The sequence below is a fragment of the Pipistrellus hanaki genome (genome assembly GCF_964339955.1).
Source record: "Pipistrellus hanaki genome assembly, chromosome: 9".
Classification (NCBI taxonomy): Eukaryota; Metazoa; Chordata; class Mammalia; order Chiroptera; family Vespertilionidae; genus Pipistrellus; species Pipistrellus hanaki.
The window spans coordinates 25,574,318-25,597,998 of NC_140511.1; the positions used below are offsets into that span (position 1 = coordinate 25,574,318).

General features: G+C 44.2%; 1 protein-coding gene across 5 annotated transcripts in view; it reads left to right on the forward strand.

The window, feature by feature from the left end:
• The window catches only part of MTMR2 (myotubularin related protein 2), an 88,192-nt gene that overhangs the window by 19,013 nt on the left and 45,498 nt on the right, over positions 1–23,681 (forward strand). For all 5 annotated transcript variants that reach the window (XM_084895386.1, XM_084895388.1, XM_084895387.1 and 2 more), the window contains one exon: positions 19,425–19,530. In XM_084895386.1, coding sequence (XP_084751512.1) covers positions 19,425–19,530 — 106 coding nt within the window. The remainder of the gene's footprint in view (positions 1–19,424; positions 19,531–23,681) is intronic.

Consider the following 23,681-nt stretch of genomic DNA (forward strand, 5'->3'; position numbering starts at 1 on the left):
ATAGCACACTCAACTAAAACAAAGATATTAATGCTGCTCTTGAAGGCAGAAATTATGTTTTACCTACCCTTGAGGAAATATAATTGTTTTTGTTTCAAAGTACACTTAACTTTCCATTCTTATTAATTACTTTCAGGTTATCCAGAGCCTGGGAATTTTCTGTGTATTTAATGGCTTAGCTACTAGTTTTTTTTTTAAGTTTTTTTTTTTTGTATGTGCATGTATGTGTATGTGTGTACTTTCGATAAAGTATTTAAAGGAACAGAAAAGAATCACAAATATAATTTTATTTTTTAATAACAACTCCGATTAAAGGTTTGGGCAGAGAAGTGTCCACACTAAGTAAAAATAAAAACAAAATTTCATGATGCTGCATCTGTGCTAGGACCTTTTTGTGAGGAAAATTTATGTGCCAAACCTAAGAAACGATGTTGAAGGACAAGTCTTTCCTTTGTATTTTCAGATGGGACAGTAGTTTGTGTGGGAGGGAAAATTTGGGGGCATTTTGATTCAAGATAAAAGGGATGTTAAAAATTGTAAAAGCTAGTTTAGCAAATGTTTCCAATATTTAGAACTATTGCTCTTCAATTCACTTGTGATATTAGAATTTTATGTCTGTGTTCTGAAACATACAGTCGTAGCTTTGAACTTCAAGACCATCTTGTGTAGCATTTTCACCCTTCAAGTCTTCCTTATGGCTTGAATATCATCATGGAATTAAATTCATTGAATGTCTTCATTCACAAAGCCTTCACTTTCTCAGTACTTCCTGCTCCATTTTGGAGACTACTCATGATAAAAGGCCTTGGATACAGGAAATGACTCTTTTTGTAGCCTGTCAATTAGAAGGAATATGATAATGGAGAATGATTGCTTAGTTTGGAATCATAGCTGTGTGTTTCAATTAAGCATATACTGGGAAGTTTTTATTTTTGGTGGCTGGGAGCAGGGATTTAGGGGATGTGGCATTTAGTGATTAAAGCAGATATTATGGAAAGGAAATAATTTAATATAGTAAAACAGTTTTAAAAATCTTTGAAATCTCTTTGTGAAACTTATGAAACTAAGACTATTTAAAAATGTAGTATTTGAACCATGAAACTGAATCTTTATATGTCTTTTCATTGTTGTGAGCAAAGTTTATCCAATTTGGCTTTTGTCAAAAAATAAGATGATGTGACGTTTGTGACTTTTCCACAAGTCACTGTTTTCTTTGTAATGATGGATTCAATGATCTCAAATATTTCTTTATTTAATGTTTTTCCTATAAGTCAGTTATCCCTTTAAATTATTTTAGTGAAAATAGACCTGGCCTCTCTATTTTATTGCTGTTAACATAATGAATATGTTGTAAATGCCAATCTCTAAAGAGTTCTGATTTTTATTTGGGAAGCTTTGTTGGTCAATAAACATTTATTGAGTTTTTTCATTTTATCAAATTAGAACACACAAATTTGCTTGAAAACATTAACAAAGAACCAAGAAGAAATAGCTATGAATTGAATACTGTTGTGCTGAGGGGGACCTCTACCTTGGGTCATCCAGGAGGAAGGATGTGAATCTGAAAAGTCTTCCTGAGGCGGTGCCTTGTTCCTTAGATAGCCCCAAACATGTTTGTTTTTTGCCTAAAACTTAAGTCATTTTAACAGTAACTTCCATTTTCCACATTTATTACATTGTTGATTGCAGGATGCTGGCTCCTTCCCCTTCCTGCCCTCTGGATTTTTTGTAAACAGTAGTATTTACATATAAAAGAATCTTAGAGTTTAAACAGCATTTTCACTTGATTTTTATGATTACCCAATGAGATAAGGAGAGCCAGTGTTTTTATCCTTACTTTACAATATGAAATTGAAGCTCTGAGAGGCTATATGACTTATGAGACATGGCTCCTAATTGTTCCCCTGCCTGCCTGCCTGGTTTCCTTAACTGCCCCTCTCCCCCCCACCCCCCATCCCCCTGCTGGCCTGATTGCCCCTCACTGCCTCCCCCCTCCCCCTGCTGGCCTGGTTGCCCCTAACTGCCCCCCGCTACCGGCCAGGTTGCCCCCAACTGCCCCCCCCATTGCTGCCCTGGTTGCCCCCAACTGCCTCCACTGCCAGCCTAGTTGCCTCTCACTGCCACCCTCCCGCAAGCCTAATCACCCCAAACTGCCTTCCCGCCAGCCTGGTCGCCTCTAATGGCCCCTCCTCTGGCCTGGTTGCCCCAGGAAGCCTGCTGTTAAGTCGTTTGGTCGTCCCTCACTAATCCCCCTGCCAGCCTGGTTGTAGGCAGCCATCTTGTGATGATGTGAGGGTTAATTTACATATTACCTCTTTATTATATAGGATTATATAGGATTGATTTTGGCGAGGAAGGGGGAGGAAGAGAGAGAAACATCAGTGATGAGAGAGAATCATTGATTGGCTGCCCCCTGCATGCCCCACACTGGGGCTATAGTCTGCAGGCTGGGCATGTGCCCTGATCAGACATATGCCCTGACCTCTGATTCATAGGTTGATGCTCAACCACTGAGCAACACCAGCTAGGCTCCTACTCTTCTTTTAAGCTCTCTAATTTGGCACACTGGTTTCTTCATCAACAAGATTGGGGCCATATTTTGTCCCTTTTCTCTTTTTCTCATCATGTCAAGTCAGTTGCCAAGTTCTATTGATTTTGTCTCTACAGTGTCTCTTATATCCTCTCCTATTTTATTTTTACTGCTAGTTTGGGTTTTTAGTACTTCTGACTTGAAGAGTCTCCTAATAGTGTACTAGTAGATTTCCTGCTATTATCATTCATTCTTTGACATGTTGTTAAAATAATCTTCCTAAAGCACAGAAACTTTCATTGGCTTTCACTGTTTTCAGAACTGTTCACTAATTTTTTAGGACCTGCCTCAGTTTAATCAAAACCTACCTTTTTAGGTTTATCTCTGTGTGTTTTTAGTAACTTATATTTCAACCAAAGTGGTCTATAGACCTCTTAAAATAGTTTTAATATGCCCTGAATTTTCTACTTCCCCTTGCTATTCATTTGCTTAGTGAAATAGTTGAGAAGGTGTTAAAACTTTTATATTCTGGCTAACCTCAAGTCCTGTCTCTTTCTTAAGCCCCTAAATGAAAGCTGTATATGAGCTTTTTAAGTTCCAAACTTCCAGGTGCTTTATTTCTCTCTCATTCATATTTCATGTTCTACATTGTGTTGTGTTTTTAGTGCACTTGCATTTAGTACCGCTAGAGGCAGCACCCTGTGTTAAATGTTTGTTTCTCTAGGAGCTCCTAGAGCAGTTGTATCTTGCATTCAGTGGGTACTCATGAGTATTGGTTAAACTGAGATATGGGATTACCAAAATAGTATGCTAGTAAATGGAGACGATTATTTATATCAGGACAGAGAAAAGACCATTACTTTTTATAATCAGGTCATTAAAATTATAGAAAGAACCATTTTAGGGGTTGATAAAGGCAAAAACTAGATTGTAAGGGAATAAGGAGGGAGTGGGCACAGAAAATGGAGGCCGTGAGCATAGACAATTTGTGGTAATGTGGAAGGTGGCTAAACTCTGAAGAAATGGAACATGGTCTGCAGATTTGGAAAGAGACTTGTGAAAGAAAACCACACGTCTCTTTGTGTAGTGTTTGAAAGAAAAATGACTGTGCTGTCGGAAATGCAAGTGCCAAGTTTATTCTCAAGTCATGTGTTTTCATTTTTCACCTTGGCAGCGGAGAAGTGCTCCACATGAGGCAGGCCACTGAAGCTAATTATGGGTTTCAGTGTCCTGAGGTCACAAGGTTAGATAGAGTAAGGGAGCAAATCACAGCATCAGAAGTCTTGTAAGCATAACCCTGTTGGGCGCTGGCAATGGTGATGTTCGGAGTCAATTGAGTTTATATTCCTCTGTTCCAGTTCATTCTGATGAAATTATTTAGGGAGGAGAGTTATGGAGACAAGTATATATAGATATTTAGAGGGTCTATCCCTTTTACTATGACAGGTATATTTTGAAATGTAAGACATTTAAAATAAACCATTACTTAGCTAAATTAGAATATTTTTGAAGTGTATTTTAAAAGATAATTATAGTTTCTGCTAAAATCACTTAATATGAGAACAGTGGAAATATTTAAAGAAACATGGCTTACATTTCTTGATAGGATGCTATTTATATTTATCTGTAAGCAGGGGTGTTGTATTTATACAGTATTTATACTAGTGATAGCCCAGAGCTCCTGAAATAAGTGTAGCTATTGGATTTAATTTTCCTATGACTCTGTTGTACATAAACTTCTCTTACAGACTTTGTTGTAAAAAATACATTATCGAAATATTTCTATTTAGTCTATGAGTCTTCATATTCAAGACTAAGTCTGTCATGGAGGATCCAAGATGGCTGCTCGGGTATACACCTAGCCGTAGCAGCTCACAACAATTTCAAGGGAATACAACTAAAATGTAGAGTGGACATTGCCCAGAGCTACAGGTAGTCGACTGACTGAAAACTCTACAATAGGAAGGAGGGAGAAAACCAGAAGGAAAATCAGAGGAGCTGAAAAAAAGCCTAAGGTACGGAGACATGCGGCGCACTCGCACGCACGCGCGCGCGCGCGCGGAGAGGTCGCAGCCGGAGAGGAGGAGAGGGCTGGGTGCTGCCTGGCGTTCCCTAGCAGGAAGGAAATAGAACCCCCAGCCTGGGCTGAACCCCCGAACCGGCAGCACTGAGCCCCAAGTTATGGGCCAGACCCTGGGGACCCAGGCTCCGGCAGGGGGAGGCAATCCCTGGGGACGGCGAAAGGCGGGGCCCCCGGAGTCGCGCGCACATGGCGCGCAGAGAACTGAATGTTGACTCTGATGCTGGATTACCCTAGCCGGAAGAAACAAAGCCTCCGGCGGCAGCTCTGAGCCTCAGTCCAGACCGCCCCGAACTCCAGGTCTGGGCCAGTCCCTGGGGACCCAGGCTCGGGCAGGGGGAGACGGAGCTGTGAGGTGGAGCCCTGGGAGCGCGGCGAAAGGCCGAGCCCCCGGAGTCGCGCACACTGTGCGCAGAGGACAGTCTGTTGACTCTGATCCTGGACTCCCCTAGTGGGAGGGAGAAAGAAAGCTCCAGACTGGAGGAACGCGACGAGGAGCAGGAGCCCCTGCCGGACACCGGCCAGCCGGGCGCCAGCAAGGAGCCGGGCGACGGGGCCCCCAGTGGGGGGAGTGCCCCTGAGCCTTCGACTGCTGAGCGCGGGCAACGGAGCCAAGGACGGGGGCTGCTTCCTGGGCGGCGCCGACCCCGGCAACAGGCTGAAGCAGCACAGGAGCCTGCGGAGAACAAAGGGGTGCCACAGGCCAACCTGCTGAGCTCCCAGGACAAGGAGGAAGAAACCAAAGAAGTTCTCAATGTGAAGAAATCAAGTGAGAGCAAATGATAGTAAAATTACTTAAGAAAGAATACAAAGAAGATCTTGAAAAATCAAAGACTAAGTCAGAACTCAACGCACCAGCCAACATTGCAACATAAATGCGTTTTTGTTTTTGTTTTTTAAAAAAAGAAAAAAATAAAGAGAAAAAAGGGACAGAATGTTGGAACAGCGGCGACCAGACCTAGAGTGGCCAGGCACAAGGCAGTGGCAGCTGGGCCCGGAGCAGCAGTGGCCAGGCCCCAGAGCAGCAGCAGCCAGAACAAGAGCATCAACGGCCAGCACTGGAGCAGCCAGACCTGGGGTAGTGGCAGCCAGGCCTGAGGCAGAGGCGGCCAAGCCCAGGGTGGCCAGTCCAGGAACACCCAGACACGGAGTGGCTGGGCCCGGAGAAGCCGGGCCCAGAGTAGCCGGGTTTGGAGCATCCAGGCCCAGAACAGCAGTAGCCAAGCATGGAGCATCCAGGCTGGGAGCGGCCAGGCTCGGAGCAGCTGGGTCTGGTGTGGCCAGGCCTGGAGCAGCGGCTGCCAGGCTAGGAGCGGCCAGGCCCGGAGCAGCAGCTGCCAGGCTGGGAGCGGCCAGGCCCGGAGCAGCTGGGCCTGGTGTGGCCAGGCCTGGAGCAGCGGCTGCCAGGCTAGGAGCGGCCAGGCCCGGAGCAGCAGCTGCCAGGCTGGGAGCAGCCAGGCCCGGAGCAGCCGGGTCTGGTGTGGCCAGGCCCGGAGCAGCGGCTGCCAGGCTGGGAGCGGCCAGGCCCAGAGCAACAGCTGCCAGGCTGGGAGTGGCCAGGCCCGGAGCAGCCGGGTCTGGTGCGGCCAGGCCCGGAGCAGCGACTGCCAGGCTGGGAGCGGCCAGGCCCGGAGAAGCCGGGTCTTGTGTGGCCAGGCCAAGAGCAGCAGCTGCCAGGCTGGGAGCGGCCAGGCCCGGAGCAGCCGGGTCTGGTGCAGCCAGGCCAGGAGCAGCGGCTGCCAGGCTGGGAGCGGCCAGGCCTGGAGCAGCAGCTGCCAGGCTGGGAGCGGCCAGGCCCGGAGCAGCCGGGTCTGGTGTGGCCAGGCCCGGAGCAGCGGCTGCCAGGCTGGGAGCGGCCAGGCCCAGAGCAACAGCTGCCAGGCTGGGAGCGGCCAGGCCCGGAGCAGCTGGGTCTGGTGTGGCCAGGCCTGGAGCAGCGGCTGCCAGGCTAGGAGCGGCCAGGCCCGGAGCAGCGGCTGCCAGGCTGGGAGCGGCCAGGCCCGGAGCAGCTGGGCCTGGTGTGGCCAGGCCTGGAGCAGCGGCTGCCAGGCTAGGAGCGGCCAGGCCCGGAGCAGCAGCTGCCAGGCTGGGAGCAGCCAGGCCCGGAGCAGCCGGGTCTGGTGTGGCCAGGCCCGGAGCAGCGGCTGCCAGGCTGGGAGCGGCCAGGCCCAGAGCAACAGCTGCCAGGCTGGGAGCGGCCAGGCCCGGAGCAGCCGGGTCTTGTGCGGCCAGGCCCGGAGCAGCGGCTGCCAGGCTGGGCGCGGCCAGGCCCGGAGCAGCCGGGTCTTGTGCGGCCAGGCCAGGAGCAGCAGCTGCCAGGCTGGGAGCGGCCAGGCCCGGAGCAGCAGCTGCCAGGCTGGGAGCGGCCAGGCCCGGAGCAGCCGGGTCTTGTGTGGCCAGGCCAGGAGCAGCAGCTGCCAGGCTGGGAGCGGCCAGGCCCGGAGCAGCAGCTGCCAGGCTGGGAGCGGCCAGGCCCGGAGCAGCCGGGTCTGGTGTGGCCAGGCCCGGAGCAGCGGCTGCCAGGCTGGGAGCGGCCAGGCCCGGAGCAGCAGCTGCCAGGCTGGGAGCGGCCAGGCCCAGAGCAGCCGGGTCTGGTGTGGCCAGGCCCGGAGCAGCGGCTGCCAGGCTGGGAGCGGCCAGGCCCAGAGCAACAGCTGCCAGGCTGGGAGCGGCCAGGCCCGGAGCAGCTGGGTCTGGTGTGGCCAGGCCCGGAGCAGCAGCTGCCAGGCTGGGAGCGGCCAGGCCCGGAGCAGCTGGGCCTGGTGTGGCCAGGCCTGGAGCAGCGGCTGCCAGGCTAGGAGCGGCCAGGCCCGGAGCAGCAGCTGCCAGGCTGGGAGCAGCCAGGCCCGGAGCAGCTGGGTCTGGTGCGGCCAGGCCCGGAGCAGCGACTGCCAGGCTGGGAGCGGCCAGGCCCGGAGCAGCCGGGTCTTGTGTGGCCAGGCCAGGAGCAGCAGCTGCCAGGCTGGGAGCGGCCAGGCCCGGAGCAGCTGGGTCTGGTGTGGCCAGGCCCGGAGCAGCGGCTGCCAGGCTGGGAGCGGCCAGGCCCAGAGCAACAGCTGCCAGGCTGGGAGCGGCCAGGCCCGGAGCAGCTGGGTCTGGTGTGGCCAGGCCCGGAGCAGCGGCTGCCAGGCTGGGAGCGGCCAGGCCCGGAGCAGCTGGGCCTGGTGTGGCCAGGCCTGGAGCAGCGGCTGCCAGGCTAGGAGCGGCCAGGCCCGGAGCAGCAGCTGCCAGGCTGGGAGCAGCCAGGCCCGGAGCAGCCGGGTCTGGTGTGGCCAGGCCCGGAGCAGCGGCTGCCAGGCTGGGAGCGGCCAGGCCCAGAGCAACAGCTGCCAGGCTGGGAGCGGCCAGGCCCGGAGCAGCCGGGTCTTGTGCGGCCAGGCCCGGAGCAGCGGCTGCCAGGCTGGGCGCGGCCAGGCCCGGAGCAGCCGGGTCTTGTGCGGCCAGGCCAGGAGCAGCAGCTGCCAGGCTGGGAGCGGCCAGGCCCGGAGCAGCAGCTGCCAGGCTGGGAGCGGCCAGGCCCGGAGCAGCCGGGTCTTGTGTGGCCAGGCCAGGAGCAGCAGCTGCCAGGCTGGGAGCGGCCAGGCCCGGAGCAGCAGCTGCCAGGCTGGGAGCGGCCAGGCCCGGAGCAGCCGGGTCTGGTGCGGCCAGGCCCGGAGCAGTGGCTGCCAGGCTGGGAGTGGCCAGGCCTGGAACAGCGGCTGCCAGGCTGGGAGCGGCCAGGCCCGGAGCAGCCGGATCTGGTGCGGCCAGGCCCGGAGCAGCGGCTGCCATGCTGGGAGCGGCCAGGCCCGGAGCAGCCGGGTCTGGTGCGGCCAGGCCCGGAGCAGCGGCTGCCAGGCTGGGAGCGGCCAGGCCCGGAGCAGCCAGGTCTGGTGCGGCCAGGCCTGGAGCAGCGGCTGCCAGGCTGGGAGCGGCCAGGCCCGGAGCAGCAGCTGCCAGGCTGGGAGCGGCCAGGCCTGGAGCAGCCGGGTCTGGTGCGGCCAGGCCAGGAGCAGCGGCTGCCAGGCTGGGAGCGGCCAGGCCCGGAGCAGCCGGGTCTGGTGCAGCCAGGCCCGGAGCAGCGGCTGACAGGCTGGGAGCGGCCAGGCCCAGAGCGGCCGGGACCGGAGCAACCGGGCTCAGAGCAGCCGGGTCGGGTGCGGCCAGGCCTGTAGCAGCAACAGCCAAGTCCAGAGCAACTAGGTCAGGAGCGGCAGTGACCAGATCCGGAGCAGCTGGTTGTGGAACGAACCAGAGCAACAGAGGCCAGGCCCGAAGCAGCCAGGCCCGAAACAGCTCACTCCTCGCCTGTACCTGCCCACGGCTACCTCTCAGACATGGCTGGAAACTTTTGCGGGAACTTGAGGGTCTGCTGAATCAAGTGATGAAGGCTTAGATCTTGATGTGTTGAGTTAGTATAGCATTGGGGTGTTGATCTGTGAGTGCCTTGGGTGGGGCCTGGATGAGGCTGGTTGACCTATTTGAAAATGTCTTTTGTGTGAAGTGTATCATTGGGCATGTGGAGGTATTATTGATATGAGAAAATGCTAAGTAACAGATTTACTATCTGAAAAGGGATTTACTATCGGGGAAAGGGAGGGAGGAAGAGACTGAACATAAACTGTGCACCTATGGATAGGACAATGGGGGATGGGGAGGGGGCAGAGGGTGGGGTGGGAACCTGGTGGAGGGGGGAAGAAATGAGGAACCTTTGTAATAATATGAACAATAAAGATTGATTTAAAAAAAAAAAAAAAAAAAAAAGACTAGGTCTGTGATTACATAATTAGAAAATACAAGCATGAGGCAAAATAGGTTTACAGTTGTGAATATGCAGAACAGCTTATTCTTGTATTATTTGCTTTTAACTAGAAACCTGCTTTTGCCCCACACTGTATATATATATAGACAAAATACATACATATACATATACTTTTGACAATCAATTTAATTTTTCAATATTTATCTAGATATTGTATGACCATTAGAAATTATAGGATAGTCATTTCAGAAACCCTGGATTACATTAGAAATAAAGGGGACCATCTAGACCAGGCTTCTTTTTTTTTTTTTTTAAATTTATTGATTTTTTACAGAGAGGAAGGGAGAAGGATCGAGAGTTAGAAACATCGATGAGAGAGATACATCAATCAGCTGCTTCTTGCACACCCCCTACTGGGGATGTGCCTGCAACCAAGGTACATGCCCTTGACCTGAATCGAACCTGGGACCCTTGAGTCTCAGGTCGACACTCTGTCCACTGAGCCAACCGGCTAGAGCTAGGCCAGGGTTCTTAATCCTAAAGTTCCTGATGTTATAAGCAATTAATAGAATAGTTTTCATGAGTCTTAAGAAGATATGTAATCACCAAAAAACTACTAAAGTAGTCATTACTTTTTACAGATAATGAAACTGTAATGAGGAATGGGAATTAAGTCACAAAGCCAAGGATACTGCTGTTAGCTTTATAGGACTAAAAACCTGGTTTTTTCAATTCCCAACTACTACTTTAATCATCCCAGTGGAAATAACAGATTCCTACCAGTTGTGTAATGATTATTTGTTATTCACTTAAGACATAGTATCTAAAGAAATATTTTCCAAAGTGTGATAAAAAATTTTAAAATGGAAATGGGACCCTATACATGGTATATAAGATAATATATACACAATAACTCAACAAAGAAAATGAGACTTTACCTTCCCTTACCCTTTCCTTTCTACCATGTTTCTTTTTCATTTTGCATTGGGATGTTCTGATCATTGCTTCTGATGAATTTGATTAAAATAACCCAATCTTTTGATTATTCTTTCACTCATAAATTAATTCAACAAATATTTCTTTAGTGTGCTATGCCAGGAACCATGCTAGGTCTTAGGAACAGAATGGTGAGCACAATTGACATGTCTTCTTGTATTCTTCAGGGACATAGATATTAATTAAACATTTAAAAAGAAATGTAAGTACATTGTTAAGTGGAAAGAATGAAAAGCACACAGTGCTGTGAGAACAACTGCTAGGAGCACTGGTCAGGGACATTGTGCCAGATTTCAGTTGAGCAGGTGGTGTTAGGTTGAGATCTTAAGTCAGGAAGGAGTTCGGTAGACCTATGCTCCCTGCAGAGGAGCCAGCTTATTTAAGGATCTCAAAGAAGGCTGGTGTGGTTGGACTCAGGAGAGCAAGGAGAAAGAGGGAAGAGGGAGGGAGGGAGTAGGAGAAGAAGAGGGAGGGGGAGGAGGAGGGAGAAAGGGAGAGGGAGAGGAAGGCACAAGAAACAAGGAGGAGGCAGGGAACATACAGTAGCGACTTGATAGGGGCCGTGGGGAGTCTTTGAACTCTAAATTTTTTGGCAATTATGATTAATGCTGCAATGAACATTCATGTTGTTTTTGTGTGTGGACATAGTTTTCATTTTTCCTGAGTATATATTTTAGGAGTGGAATCACTGGGTCATTTGGTAACTGTAATTTTTAAAGAACTGTCAGACCATTTTCCAAAGTACGTGTACCATTTTACATTTTCAGCAGCGGTTTGTATAAGTTTCAGTTTCTTTACCAGCACTTGTTTCCTGACTTTTAGATTGTAGTCACTCTGTAGGATGTGGAGTGGTATCTCATTTCAATCCCCTTTTCTTAGCAAGGCTTTTAAGCCTGACATTTAGAATTTTCAGTGATCTGGCACCAGATTACCTGCTTAGTCTTTTATTTAGTTTGAGTAAACTACTTATTAGTCACAAAGTATACTCCATCCTTTCATAAGTTATTTTTTTAAATTACTTTGCTTATGATTTGCAAAGCTTTGATCAGTATCTTGTAGTCCTTAAAGCCCCATCTACATTTCTTCTTTTATTACCTTGAGCCATATGGAATAGCAATTTCAAATGGTTCAATTTAATGTATTTCTTGTTTTCCTCTACTCTTCAAATTACTACCATTTCTTTTGAGTTTTTCTCCTAGCTCTTGTTTATACTTTCCATGGTATTATTGATATGCTTCTGTGGTAAAATGTCTCTTATAAGGCTGAAATATCTAGTGCAAAAGCTGTTTTGTAATGCAGTGTTTTGCACACAGGGTTTGGAAATTGTTAAAATGTTTCGAAGGAGTATATACACTGAGTGGCCAGATTATTATGATCTCTGAATGCATCATATATATATATATATATATATATATATATATATATATATATATATATATATATATATATATATGTCTGGTGCATGAATTTGTGCATGGGATCCAGCCAGCCTTGCCAGAGGGAGGGGACATGGGTGGTTGGCTGACCTGCCTACTGGTCAAACTTCTGGTTGAGGGAACAATTTGCATATTAGCCTTTTATTATATACGATATAGACTGAGTGGCCAGATTATTATGCTTTCAGAGATCATAATAATCTGGCCACTCAGTGTATACACAGACACAGACACACACTATACACACACACACACACACACACACACACCCCTTATATAATAAAGAGGTAATATGCAAATTGACCATAACTCCAACATACAAGATGGCTGCCACAAGATGGCCTACAGGGGAGGGCAGTTGGGAGGGAACAGGCCTGCAAGGGAGGGCAGTTGGGGGTGATCAGGCCTGCAGGGGAGGGCAGTTATGGGTGACCAGGTCGGCAGAAGAGGACAGTTAGGGGTGACTAGGCTGGCAAGGGTGGGAAGTTAGGGGTGACCAGTCCAGAGGGGAGGGCAGTTGGGGGTGACCAGGCCTGCAGGGGAGGACAGTTAGGGCCCACCAGGCCAGCAGGCGAGGGCAGTTAGGGGCAATTGGGCCGGCAGGGGAGCAGTTAGGCATTATCAGGCAGGCAGGGGAATGGTTAGGGAGTGATCAGGCTGGCAGGCAGAAATGGTTAGGGGCAATCAGGAAGGCAGGCAGGTGAGCAGTTGGGAGCCAGCAGTCCTGGATTGTGAGAGGGAACCCAGATTGGAGAGGGTGCAGGCTGGGCTGAGGAACACTCCCTCTGAGCACAAATTTCGTGCACTGGGCCTCTAGTACTATCTATATAATGAATCAGTATATAAATAAAAATGAGTCAATATAAATATAAACACAATAATCACTGACTACAAATGCAGAAATGTTGGAAAAACCAGACTTATTGGTCAGAAGAGTTTTGAGAATAAATTAAAAGATATTCAACATAGAAAGTGAGGAGAGTCTGATTACCAGTGGCAAGGAACCGTTTTTGTGGTATGGTAGAGCTGTGGCTCTCTGAAAACTTCGATTATAAGATTTAATTTGGTTTGGTGGCAGTTGGGTGCCAGTTTAAGTACCTTCCAATATGAATACAAGTGCTAATTGTTGGATTGATGCTTGAAGAATTCTTGTAGATTTGAATATAATATATTAGATTAGACTAATGACCCTGAGTAAATCCAGGTGAGAGCTGATTCTGTCTTATGTAAATGTTTATTTTTTATTTTTTTATTAGCAAAGGCTTACTGAGCTAGAATGAGACATGAAAATTTACAGGAAAATTCTATTTAACGTGAAAGGAAGATAGGAAAATATAAACTGTTTCATGGAAATTATTTTGTTCAATTCAAATGTCTATCAAGTTGATCTAAATAGTTTTGGAAAATATAGTTCTCTGGAAAATAAAAATAGCAAAATAATTTTTAGTTTCTACTCACAGTTTTCTCAGGTAAAGGTTATTGTTATTTCCTATTTTTTACAAACTGGATCTGGACAATGCTTGCTCACTCATTTATTAGCGGTGTGATCTTAGGCAAGTTACTCAACATCTCTTTCTAGATCGCTTACATAGAAGAGCCCAGGGTGTTACATATTTACTATTTGATGATGTTAAAACAATAACTCAGGCCAGTTGTATCTTAGTCCAGTGATATTTCCATCGTATACCACTGCTTTTAAGACTGCTACTTGTCACACTTGGTAGCTGTGTTCAAATGAATTCTGGGTTCTCAGGAATATTAGTATTTGTCCCCTCCCCTTCCCTTCCCTTGCCTTAATCTCCTCCCCTCCACTCCTGTTCTCTCCACTCCACTCCACTCCCTCTTTCTCCCCTTCCCCCCTTTTTTTCTCCCCCTTCCTTTTTTCTAAACATATCCTTGGGTGAGGATTCAGAAGAAAAAAAAAAGAAATACTAATATTTGTTTTCTTTATTTTTACATTCTAAAACTATTATGTATTTTAATTTTTAAAAATAAAATGTCAAGTTTACACAAAAGAGAAAAGTGTAAAACAAACCTCTGATTACTCATCACCCAAATTGAGCAATTAGTTGCCAGAATGTGTTACATTTATCTTTTTCCTTTTTGTTGCTGAACTATTTTGAAGTAAATCATGCACTTTCATGTCTATAATCTTCATTGTACATTTCTTAAAAAAAAAAAAAGATATTTTCTCACATAATCTTATAATCACACTTGATTAAAATTAGGTACAATTCTTTTTTTTTTTTTTTTTATCATCTAACTAGAGGCCCAGTGCACGAAATTCATGCACTGGTGGGTCCCTAGCGACTGCCTGGGGCCTCCCTCCCTTCTCCTGGCGGCCACTGGAGGCTGGGGCCTCCCTTCCTTTCCCCAGCCAGCCCCCCTCCCCCCTGGTTGAACTCTCAGAACTCCTGGGCAAGGGGACAATTTGCATACTATGCTTTTATTATATAGGATGCTCATTCATATTGAATTTCCCCACATGCCTAAAAAAAAAAAATCTTTGTAGATGATTTTTTTGAATTAGGATTCAGTCATATATATAGTTAACCTCTTAATTTAGAGCAGTTTTCCCCCACTTTTACTTTTCATGTTATTGCATATCTGCAGTCTTTTCCTAGAAGGTCCAGCATTCTGGATTGATTCTTTGTGGTTTATTTTATTTGTTCTTGTATACTTGTGCTATCCAATACATGTATGTGGCTTTTGAGCACTTGAAATATGTCTAGTGTAAATTGAGATGTGCTGTTAGTGTAAAATTCATACCAGATAGTACAAAATAAAAAATAAAAAACATATATATATATTTTAAATATATTTAATTTTTTACAGAGAGGAAGGGAGAGGGATAGAGAGTTAGAAACATCAATGAGAGAGAAACATCTATCAGCTGCCTCCTGCACACCCCCTACTGGAGATGTGCCTGCAATCAAAGTACATGCCCTTGACCAGAATCGAACCTGGGACCCCTCAGTCTCCAGGCCAATGTGCTATCCACTGAGCAAACCAGTCAGGGCTCAATATATTTTTTTTTTTCATGAATAACTTTTTATATTAATATGTTAAAAAGATAGAGAAAGGTTATTATTGATGACAAAATAGTTTTCCACTTCCATTGGGACTGTCCTGTTTTTTTTTTTTTTTTTTTTTTTTTTTAACTTTATAGAACTTGAAAGCCTTTTTTACATAAGAAAATATTTTTTATTTTTAGGAAGAAAATATTTTCAAATTACAATTTCAAATAGGAAATGTTTCACTTCAAAAGCCAAGAGAAATTTCTTTGATGACATTCATCTTCTATGACTTCTAGTCTGCTCGGGCTTGCTAAAATTCTATGGACTGGGTGGCTTAAATAATAGAAATTTGTTGCTCACAGTCTGTTGGCTGGGAAGTCTAAAATCAAGGTGTTGGCTGATTTGATTCTTGGTAAGGGCTCTCTTTAACTGGCTTGCAGATGGCTGCCTTCTCATTGCGTCCTCACATGGCCTTTCCTCAGTGCTTGCAGAGAGGAGGAGAGGAAGAGAATATAAATGAACTCCTAGGAAGAGAATATAAATGAAACTTCTTATAAAGTAACTGATGTTATCAGATTAACCCCTCAGTCCCGTCCAGTTACCTCCTAAAAGTGCTGATTTTCAATTTATACAATCACATTAAGGGTTGGAGCTTCAACGTACAATTTTTGCAGGGGAAGGAGGTAGAGCAGACAATTTAAATTTAGTCCCTGGTAATAAGTTACAGCTTTAATTTTTAAATGTATTCACAATGCCAACACAAATGCTTTTACAGTAGGAATAATGTTTTTTAATACCTCTAACATAATACTGTCCAGGACACACAATGCCTTGTTTTTTAAATACCAGGTCTTTCATTAATTGTAGTTCTTGCTGTTTTATTCCTTCCAGTAAATTTTTAGTTACAGTTAATGGGAGAAATTGTATTCTCACTTGTAATATGTTACAGCTGAAAGTAGTACTAATGAGAGGTGAAACAGTAACTTTGCCATTATAATTTTATTTATGCAGCTGATTGGACTTGGGGAAATATGTGTGCAATAACAATTGTCATACGTAAGTAATAATAGCTAAGTGTGTCAGCTATTTTTTTAGACACGTTACATTTTATTAAGAGCAAGGTGGGGAAATAATCTGTAGCAAAGAAAAAATATTGGAATAGCATACAATAACAAAACTGAGAGGAGGAGCTTGTAGATTAGTAAATGCAATGCAGTGTGACAGGTACCGTATTATGATAGAAATACATACAGTGTACGTAATGGAGGAAGTGGTCACTCCTGTAAGATGGATAGCAGCAAAGAGGGCATGGAAGTGTATAGAGGACATTACAGTCAAAAGCAGGCTTAGCAAAGGACAGAGAGCTATGAAATGGCTAGAAATTTAGGGAATCTACAAGCCATTCCCAATGGCTTACGAGGAATAGGAGCTATAGCCAGTTATGTAGACCAAGAGCCAGATCTTGGAAGACTTCAAGTGTTATGCTAAGGATTTTGGGCTCAATTCTGTAGGCAATGAGGAATCACTGAAGATTTAAGCAAATGAATGATATGATCAGATCTGTTTCCAAAAGATCACTTTAATATTGATTTGGGATGATATGTTGGATAAGTAGGAGAAAGGAGACAGGTGATTTGCAGTAGTCCAAGGAAGAGGTGTCTAGTTAAGGCAGTAAAAATTATGATAGAAAAAGAAGTGCAGTCAATAGGTGCTAGGGAAGTAGACTCTTCAGGACTTTGGATTGATTGGATGTGATGGGTTTGCTGAGCACTGCCTTGGGCCTAGCTGTTATTTCTAACCATGAGTCCTCAGTGGCCCCAGTGTAAACCTCCCCCTCCCCCCCCATTAATAGCCAAGCTTTAGCACAGGAGAAGGTAGGGATTAGCTGGGCAGTGGTGGCTGGTGGGAAAAGATAGGATTTACCAAGAGAATCTGAAGTGTTACACTCTACATTCCAGGCTGGGTAAGGAAAAAAGTGAATGGGAAAAAGGAGCAATAATGCATGTAAATGGAAGGGTTGAAGGATGAATTCTCTCCATTAGTTTGGAGATTAGATGAACGGCAAGTTAAGAAAGTAAGACATTTGGAACGGATAGCATCTGTAGTCAGAGATTGGGATTTTTTGTTTTTTTAGATTATAGAGGCTGAGAAATGATAAAGTCCAGGGTATGACTATAGAAGCACTAAAGTGGAAATGTGAATGAGGGTAGGAATTGAGGAAATTTGAGGTAGGTTGTTGCTAGTTTATTCTTAGGGATATTTAAATTCCCATGATGATGCAGCTTTGGAGAAGAAAGTAAGCCAGTTGAAAAGTCTTGAATGAGTTAGGAGGAGTAATTAAAAGGTAGGTGGATGACAATAAGAGGCTGTGTACCCAAATGCCATTAACCTCAGAGGAAGAAGGATTTTACCTATCAAAATGGAAACATTATTACTAGTATATAAGCATGATAGTGGAGCTGGGGGAATGCTGGTTTCACCTTTGGGCTTTGGTAGATGTGGGAGAAGAGAGTCTCTCTAGAAATAGCTGCAGGAAGTGGATTCCGGGATGAAGCTATTAGTTGACTTCAAGAGGTGAGGGGAGAATTCTTTTTCCCCTCCCTCCCTCCCTCCCTCCCTCCCTCCCTTCCTTCCTTTTTTTTTTTTTTTTTTTTTTTTTTTTTTTTTTCAGAGGAAGGAGGAAGGAGGGAGGAAGAGAGAGAAGGAGAAAGAAGAGAGAACAGAAAGACATGGATTTGTTGTTCCACTTATGCATTCATTAATTGGTTGTTGTATGTGCCCTGACTGGGGATTTGAACCCACAACCTTGGCATATCTGGATGATGCTCTAACAAACTGCTCCACCTGACCAGAGCTGTGAGGGGAGAATTCTGTTGAGATTGTGAGGGAATTTATTCACTATGGAATAAAGATTCCAGTATAAATAAATGTTAGGATGAGTTAGAAGTGGAAGAAAGACTTGGACAGGGAAAATGGATAGAGGAAGAAATATATAGTCAGTCTAGAAGCTCTGGCATTTTTGAAGAGAAGCTTAGGATGAAAAGGATAACAGCAATGTTTGGATTGATTGTAGTGAAGTATATGGGCCTAGGAAAACAAGACGAAGTTGTTATTTTTTACTTGATTAGATTAGCAGACTGCAGTCTTTGCTTCCTTTTAAATGCCTTGCCCATTACAAGATTCCTAATAGGAGGTGGTCGTGTTACCAAAAAGCTCTAGTCTAATGTGAAAAGTGTTATGTACCATTGTAAAGTATAGACAGAAGTCTATGAAAGTATAGAAAAACTTAGTTTCAGCTAAAAGTCCTGGGCAAGACTTCTTGGAAAGCTAGCATTTTACTGAGTTTTAAAGAGTAGGTAGGATTTTAATAAACAGATTGGGATAAAGGGGCATTCTATTTTGAATGGCTTGAGCAAAGGTATGAATTTAGGAAATTACAGAGCTCATTTGTAGGAATATCAGAGAATAAAAGTAACTGTAGCATGTGATTACTTAGTAGAAGAAGTGGATGTTTAAGATAGGTGGACATTCAAGATAGATATATTAGAAGTATAGAATTTGATATTGGCCTGTGTTGCTCAGTGGTTGAGCGTTGACCACTGTTTTGATTCCGAGTCAGGGCACGTGCCCGGGTGGTGGGCTCAATCCTCATTGTGGAGTGTGCAGGAGGAAGCCAATCAATGATTCCCTCTCATCATTGGTGTTTCTTTCTTTCTCCCCCTCCCTTCCTCTCTGAAATCAATAAAAATATTTTTTTTAATAAAGTGTAGAATTTGATTTGGGGGTACAGGGTACAAAGACAGGCTTATCTTTCTATCTTTATCTTCTGCTGTTCTGCTTGTCCAGCCCTGTTGAACTATTTGTGGTTTCTCAAATAGCCTGTGGTCTATGATGATTCTGTAACTTTGCAGTGCCTTTTGTTAGTTTTGAAATTCCCTTATTTGTCAGCCTTGCAGTTTCCTCTTTCAAGACTCAGTTGAAATATCTCTGTGAAATCCTCTGTGAACTTCTTAGGTAGAGTTAGTTGCTTCCTTTTCTTTTCTCTTCTTGTAACTGGTAGGTGTGTATTTGTCCTATCTACCCATCTCTATCTCTATCTCTGTCTTTGTCTCTGCTCTGTTTCTGTCTCTATCTCTCTCTATCCCTATCCCTTTCTCTATCTAATCTCTGTCATCTCTATCTCTGTAGTCATAAGTCATTATTACATTGCATTTATTTATTGTCTGCCTCAGCCATATGCTTGTGAGCTTCATGAACACTGTGATTCTATCATATTTATGTCCAGTTCATAGTGCCTCGTATGTAATGGTTTTGCACATGATTGTTCAGTGAATGTTCACTGGATGAAAGAATGGGTGAATTCTTTCTAGAATGGCTGCCTTCTCCAAAAGAACTAGCTGGGAATATTTTCCATGAGTATTGGGGAAGTCTTCCAGAGGGAGCATGGAGGGTAAGAATACTTACCCATGCAGGAATACAGACTTTGCCGTTTATCCATATTTGGAGATAAGCAAAGTATGACTAGTTGGCAGAGGAAGTTTTGATAAATAATGGAGTTCTAATGAAAATTTCTGAAATGGGAAAGTCCCAGTTTTCAAACATACTGTTGCTTTTTATTTTACAGTGCTTCCACTTCTCATTCAGAGAATTCAGTGCATACAAAATCTGCTTCTGTTGTGTCATCGGATTCCATTTCAACTTCTGCAGACAACTTTTCTCCTGATTTGAGGGTATGTATACTGTTTCTAAGTTCTGAAGAAGTATTCTCTGTTAGTATTTGTGGCCAACACTATCAATGTAACCTTAAACTGAGTAAGCAGGAGATACTCATGGGATATTCTCAAAGACCTCATTCAAACTTTATAAAATATCTCAGAACAGGCCAGCAAATTGGGAAGTCTTATTTAGTTGAAAAAGAAAATGTGTAATTCATCTCTATGTTTAGTAACTTTTAAGTTCTTAGCCAAAAGATAAGTAATGAATTTCATTGTGGTATAGAATATTTTTATGATTACTCCCATAATGGTGGCCAGTAATGGATAACATTTATTGAGGACTTTCCATGCGCCAGTATTGTTCTAAGTTCTGTGTGAAATATCTCTCATGAAATTTCTACCACTTTTGTGAGGTAGAGATTATTATCAATCTCTATTTTACACATAATAAATAACTAAAATTAGTAACATGTCCAATGTCTCACTTAAATACTGTGCTATTTTTGCTACACATCTCATTATAGTTTTTAAATATTTATTTAGTGTAGGCTTTGTTGCTTTGAACTTAACCAGATTGGAAATATCCTGAAGCACTTTGTACATTTTTGGATTCATCTCCTTTTCTATAACTGCTTGTCTATGAATAATGAACAAAATGAATTTGATTTTTAGTGCTAACCCTTAAATTTATCTCAGAATCTTTTTATTCTGGTTTAGTAACTGTTTTCTCAGTGTTACACTTTCACAATTTTAACTAAAACATTTTTATTAATGAAGTCATTTGCTCTTGAGCTCATATCTTATGCCTGTGTCCCTTCAGATTTAACATTAGATGCAAAAATACCATGAATTATTGATTCTCTTAGCACAAGAGTACCAAGGGAATCTGTTAAATTTATGCACCAGCTCCATGACTGAAGGAATTAGCTTCATTAGTGGCATATTCAGCATCTTTCACAAATTTATGGGGTCCTCAGAATGTTTTTAATTGATGAATGAAGAGACAGTTGTTAAATGTAAACTAAGAAGATGGCTTTGATTAACAAAGGTTAATTGTATTTTCCATAGTCAAGTGCCTAAAGTGACAGAAAAAAAGAAAGAAAACGAATATGTTAGCCTGCCTGTTAACCTGTCTTTTCATTTTTAAAGACATCTTTGATTGCTGGATATATCGTTGCTTGAATCAGTCTTTTTGTCAATTGTGGGAGAAAGATGAATGAATAACATTATGTTAAATGTTAGTATCATTTAAAAAATGCAGCCTAAGCCAATCGATGATTCTCTCTCATCATTGATATTTCTCTCTCTTCTCCCTCTCCCTTCCTCTCTGAAATCAGTAAAGAAATATATTTTTTAAAAATGCAGCCTGTTTCAAATATATGTTTCAAAGGTGGGGTGGGGGAATGGATATCCTTCTAATAATTGAAAAAAACAACAACAACATAGCCAGCCAGCTGTTGTGATAAACATTTATACTTAACTCATCTTATTTAGCTTTCACAACAATCCTGTGAATCAGACATTAACTCATTTATTTATTTATTTATTAAAATATATTTTTATTGATTTCAGAAATGAAGGGAAAGGGAGAGAGATAAAAACATCAGTGATGAGAGAGAATCATTGATTGGCTGCCTTCTCCAAAACCCAACTGGACATTGAGACCGCAAACTGGGCATGTGCGTCTGATCGGAATCGAACTGGGACCCTTCAGGCTACAGGGCGACGCTCTATCCTCTGAGCCAAACCCGCCAGGGCTATTACTTCATTTAACTGAAAAGAGAAACCTGGTATTCCGAAGAGGTGCGTTAACCCATTGCTTGAAGGCACACAGGTGTTCCCTTATGTGGTCTCAGGTTGGTCATATTTCTCTCAGCACATGACCCAGAGAGACTACCTTTCCATGATTGTCCTGTTTTTTGAAATGTGAAGTGAGATTTTTATAATTAACAAGAGTATCTTTAATACGTTTTTGAGGTAGACATAGCAATTTAAAAAATATATATTTTATTGATTTTTTTATAGAGAGAAAGGGAGATAGTTAGAAACATCAATGAGAGAGAAACATCGATCAGCTGCCTCCTGCACATACCCTACTGGGGATGTGCGCACAACCAAGGTACATGACCTTGACCGGAATCGAACCTGGGACCCTTCAGTCCGCAGGCTGACACTCTATCCACTGAGCCGTACTGGTTAGGATGACATAGCAATTTTTAATATTATCTAATAAATGGGAACTGTTTTTCTAAATAATCAGAAACAAGGGTGTTTGTAATAAAACCTGATTTCCCTCCTCCCCAATTTTGTTAATGATATTTTGCTTTTAGTATGTATACCCTTGTTGGCCATATAATGGTAGTACAGACAGTCCTTGGGTTACATCGTTTTGTGGTTACATTGGACAGTTTAGCTTTAGGTATGAGGGGCGCTTGGTACAGTGGTGTTGTTGCAGATTTGGGGAAGAAAGTCAAAGATGATGACAAGTTTCAACCCTAGTGACAATTATGCTTCACTTGTCTATCTGACTGCACTCCCTTTGTGTACCTTCCTCAGCTGCACAAGGTAACTCTAATGTGTCCTCATCTCTTGCTTTCCTCTTGTTCTTTTTTTCTTATGCTCCTCCTTTCTCAGGGCTTCAGCTATTATCTCTTTATGGATGACTCCCACATCTTTACCTTGTGTTGATCTTCTCAGCCTCTGACCCCTCCTATCAGTTGCTTGCTAGACAGTCGCACTAGGATGCTGTCATGTCATGATCTTAGTGCAGTCATAAATCTGTTCAAGTTCAGCTGCTATTGTAAGGTATATGACACCTTGGAAAATTGCTTAACTTCTATAAGGGTGTTATTGAATTAAATGGATTCATTTGCTTGTGTGCATCAAAGTCCAATAAAATGTGGACAGGAATTGCAGCAAAGAAAGTAAAGGTTTATTTAAGGAAATGGTATCAAGCACTTAGATACTGGTGAGCTAGTAGTCTAAAACCTGGCTCTCCCATGGCTTCAGGGTATTGGTTATATGGGGGGGAAATCATTAATTATACTGCCTGAGGGTGTTAGGGTTAGGCTTGTAGCGTACTGATTGGTCAGAGCCAGAGTAAGGAGTGGTTGATCATTGCATACGGTCCTGATATAACCCATGGGGTTTGTCTGTTGCTTTCGCAAGGTTGTGGTCAGTAGGGTCATTCTGCTTTCATGGGTCTAGGGGCTGAAACACAACTGAGGTCAAAATGTTATCTTTAGTTTGACTGAACTATGGTCCACAGACCTGAGGCTTTGTTATTGAAGCTAGTTTAAGGATGACTAGAACCTATTGTCCTGCAGGCTTAATGATTACAAAAGTGGATGTGCAGCATTTGCAAAAGTAGAAGGATCTGGTTGAAAGGAGGCAAGTGAGTCATGGTGTTATTAGAATTAAGGAAAAAGTCATATTAAATAAATGGAGTGCCTGTGCATTCACAGTGGTCCATTACCCCACTTATAAATGGGAATAAAAATACTACTTCTTTTTCAGGGGTATTTTGAGCTAAATGAATAACGATCTTCTGAAAACAGTGCATTAACTGGGCCAGTGCATGATGATAGATTCCTTGGTTTGAGGCAAAATTAAAGTAATTGAGGCAATATTTTATCTTTCTACCTATGTACTTTTATTCTGTTTTGATTTGGGCAGATATTCTATTATGTATCATCCTTTTTGGGAAGGACTATTCTTTATCACAAGATTATCTCTTTATAACTTTTTTTTTTTTTTTTTAAATCTCCCTTTTAATGAAATTACTAGAGGCTTGGTGCATGAAATTTGTGCACAGGTAGGGTTCCTAGGCCTGGCTGGTGCTCAGAGCCAATCTGTGGAGTGACCAGTGGGGCGATTGGGGCCCCACTTATACCCACCTTGGCCTAGTGCTGTGCTGCCTATTCTCCTGCTCCATTATCCTGCCAAGGTCCTGCTCTCATTGGAGCTGGCAGTGTGTCCACTGCCACCTGGTGCCAGCACCATGTCACCAACGCCTGCCATGTTCTGTGCCACAGGGTTCTGTGCCATGTTTGTGCCCGCCCCCTCTCCCCACACACACACACCTACCTTGGCTGACTGGTGCTGCCCACTTGCCAGCCCCGCCCCTCCACTGCCAGTCAGGGCCTGTGGGCTAGAAGCAATCCTGC